General features: G+C 40.6%; 1 protein-coding gene across 1 annotated transcript; it reads right to left on the reverse strand.

The window, feature by feature from the left end:
* Nucleotides 1–241: 241 nt before the first annotated feature.
* On the reverse strand, nucleotides 242–2378 carry LOC125191340 (CBS domain-containing protein CBSX5-like). The gene is made up of 2 exons (XM_048088881.1): nucleotides 1928–2378; nucleotides 242–1272 (listed from the first exon to the last, which is right to left on the reverse strand). Exons 1-2 carry the CDS (start codon nucleotides 2242–2244, stop codon nucleotides 417–419), a joined length of 1173 nt encoding a protein of 390 aa, XP_047944838.1. The 5' UTR covers nucleotides 2245–2378; the 3' UTR covers nucleotides 242–416.
* Nucleotides 2379–2685: the final 307 nt, after the last annotated feature.

Here is a 2685-nt window from a genome sequence, read left to right on the forward strand (position 1 = left end):
TATATTTATATTAATGTGATAGAAAACTTTTTCTAAAAAAGTAAAGATGACATCTTTTGTAGGACAAATTAAAAGAAAAAAAAAGGTGTAACATACTGACATGACATCTCTTATGACAGGCTGAAAATTTGAAAGTTGTCTCTTTCCATTATAAATACTACTTATTAAATATCCAAATCATTGGTTCAAATAGATTATCATTTTCACTCATAAGTCGATATAAATGTGGAAATACTGAAAATTGATAATACAACGAAAAAGTTTATATTTTGTTTAAATGAAAAAGGCTAGCAACAATTGAAATAGGTTACACTTGAACTACAATGATATTGAATCCCATCTACATAAAATTGTAAATAAGGACAGGCTGAAAATTTGAAAGTTCTCTGATTGCTAGATTAAATAGAGTCATCCGTCTACGGTTTACTATGCATTCCATCAGCAACGCTGAGAAAAACACTCAAAATTCCGGCTAACGTGACAGTCCCAACTAAGGTATGATCTTCTTCAACAACCCAAACACAACTAACACGATACGCCAGGGCCTGCATCATCACAGCCAGCAAGGAACTCCTTGGGCTGCAGACGAGCGGCTCACACCTACCGGCTGCATAGTGTCGACTTGAACCTCTACTCCAACCTTTACTCATACCAGATACAAAGTCTTCGTCTGAGGATAAGCTCGAGGAGGAGGAGCAATACAGCAACGAGGGGTGGATCGACTCATCCATCATATCCACCATGCCACCTAAATTTCTCTCCTCCAGCCTCGTCTTCACCAGCTGCACCAGGTCCTCCGGTGGTGGGCTGCCACAGTCGACATAAGCCATGAGATCCATGGCTGAGAGGACCATGATTGCGGAAGCAGCAGTTTCGTCGCAGTAGGCTAGAGTTTGGGGGGAGATCTCCCCCATCAACCTGTTCTCTTCATCGACAACTGCAACGGATTTCTGCTCGGTGATAGCGCGGTGGAAATAGCCCAATGCTGAGGATGCAGGCTTGTTGTGGGTGATGGTCATGATGTCGCGATCGATGATGTTTAGCGACTCAAGGTTGTAAGTGGTGACTGGAGAGAAGGAGCCTACGGAGTTGAGAATGAAGCGTAGCACATCTTCTTGCGTTAGCCAACAGCATTCGTGTTGTTCGTGGCAGCTGGAAGAGAGCTGTTGCCGGTTTTCCAACCTCTTTCTTGCATAGTTGAAGCGCTGGTTTTGAATCGGAACCACCAGATTTTGGGTGCCATCTAGCATGTAATCCATGGCTTCCAGCAGGCTGCAGATTAGAAAATGCAGCAAAGTTGAGACTAATGCAAAACAGAGTGGATTTAGTGATTGAAACACTCAAGTAACTGCAAATGCCAAATATGGTTCACTAATAGCATGCAGACTCTGAACATGAGTCACTGCAGAGCTATACCAATTAGGACTCGCCAATTTCGTTTATTAATTCTAAATTAGAATTTAATCATCTATAATTAAGGTATATTGATCAAATTTGATTTACTTCAAATTAAAAACAGAGTGGATCTAGGACTCATCCGAATTTTCTCCTTTCTTCCGAATTTTTTTTTTTTTTTTGATGCAATTAACAACAAAATTTGATTTATAAGCTGGATCAGCCTAACTTTCTCTTTTCCTTCGTTTTTGATGAATCAGAAATCAAATGGGGGAGGTTGGATAATATTAGAGAGAGAAAATTAAGAAGCGGTAGCTGTCGCAATTGATTCCCCCGGAAAAGTATAATTATTAAAGCCGTTAAAATTGGAAAATTCTTAATCACACACAGATGCTGAATTGAGCCACACAATTCCCCCAATTAAACAGTAACAGATTCAATCATGCAATTCAATCGCAAATCATACAACAATTCAATCATGCAATCCAATCGCAAATTCGCTCAATAAAAAACAAAAAAAAGTGAAACGAACCTGGAATTAGGTGCGACGCGCCTGACGATGGGGATTCCTTTGGGCAAAATGTCACAAACAGGAGTCTGAAGAGCTTTGAACGGATCCGCCAGATTCTCCTCCCGGCAGAGGAAGAGGATCACATCTGCGGCGCTGAATTTTCCGACGCAGGCGCAGGCGGCGTTCTGACTACATATCCAGACGCTAATGTATATCTCACCGGACGCTTTGAGCGCCGCCAATGCTTCTGCGATGGAGGCGGTGGCGGCGATCCACTTGAGCTCCGGCTTCCCTATGCACAAGTCCGACACCTCTGCGGATAGAGATCTCAATGCCATACAATGATCGGATCTGCAGGAGAGATAAATAGGAGATGGATGAGGTAGATGGAATGGAAGACGAAGGATTGACTGTACGGATAAATGTTGCAGTAGTAGTTGGAGAGAGAGGTAGCTGAAAGATGTGGCTGTGGAATATACAATGGAATCTTGTATATATAGACACCCTACGTCTCTGTTTACAGCTGGGAAAAGGAGACTATATTTTTTTGGGAAATTAAATTATTCAACTTTACTTGCGGTATTTTTCTATACTTATATTACACCGTATATTGCTATCTGTATTTCTATTTATTTAAAATAAATACGATGGGATATATTATACACCACATATTCACATTATAAGGAAGTCGTTGAAGGGAAGATTAATCAATAAGTGTAAATATTATTTTAATCTATTTAGTCAAAGTAATTGCGCTCTATAATGAGGTGTGGTACTGT

This window comes from Salvia hispanica, chromosome 5, assembly GCF_023119035.1.
Source record: "Salvia hispanica cultivar TCC Black 2014 chromosome 5, UniMelb_Shisp_WGS_1.0, whole genome shotgun sequence".
In the NCBI taxonomy this organism is placed as follows: Eukaryota; Viridiplantae; Streptophyta; class Magnoliopsida; order Lamiales; family Lamiaceae; genus Salvia; species Salvia hispanica.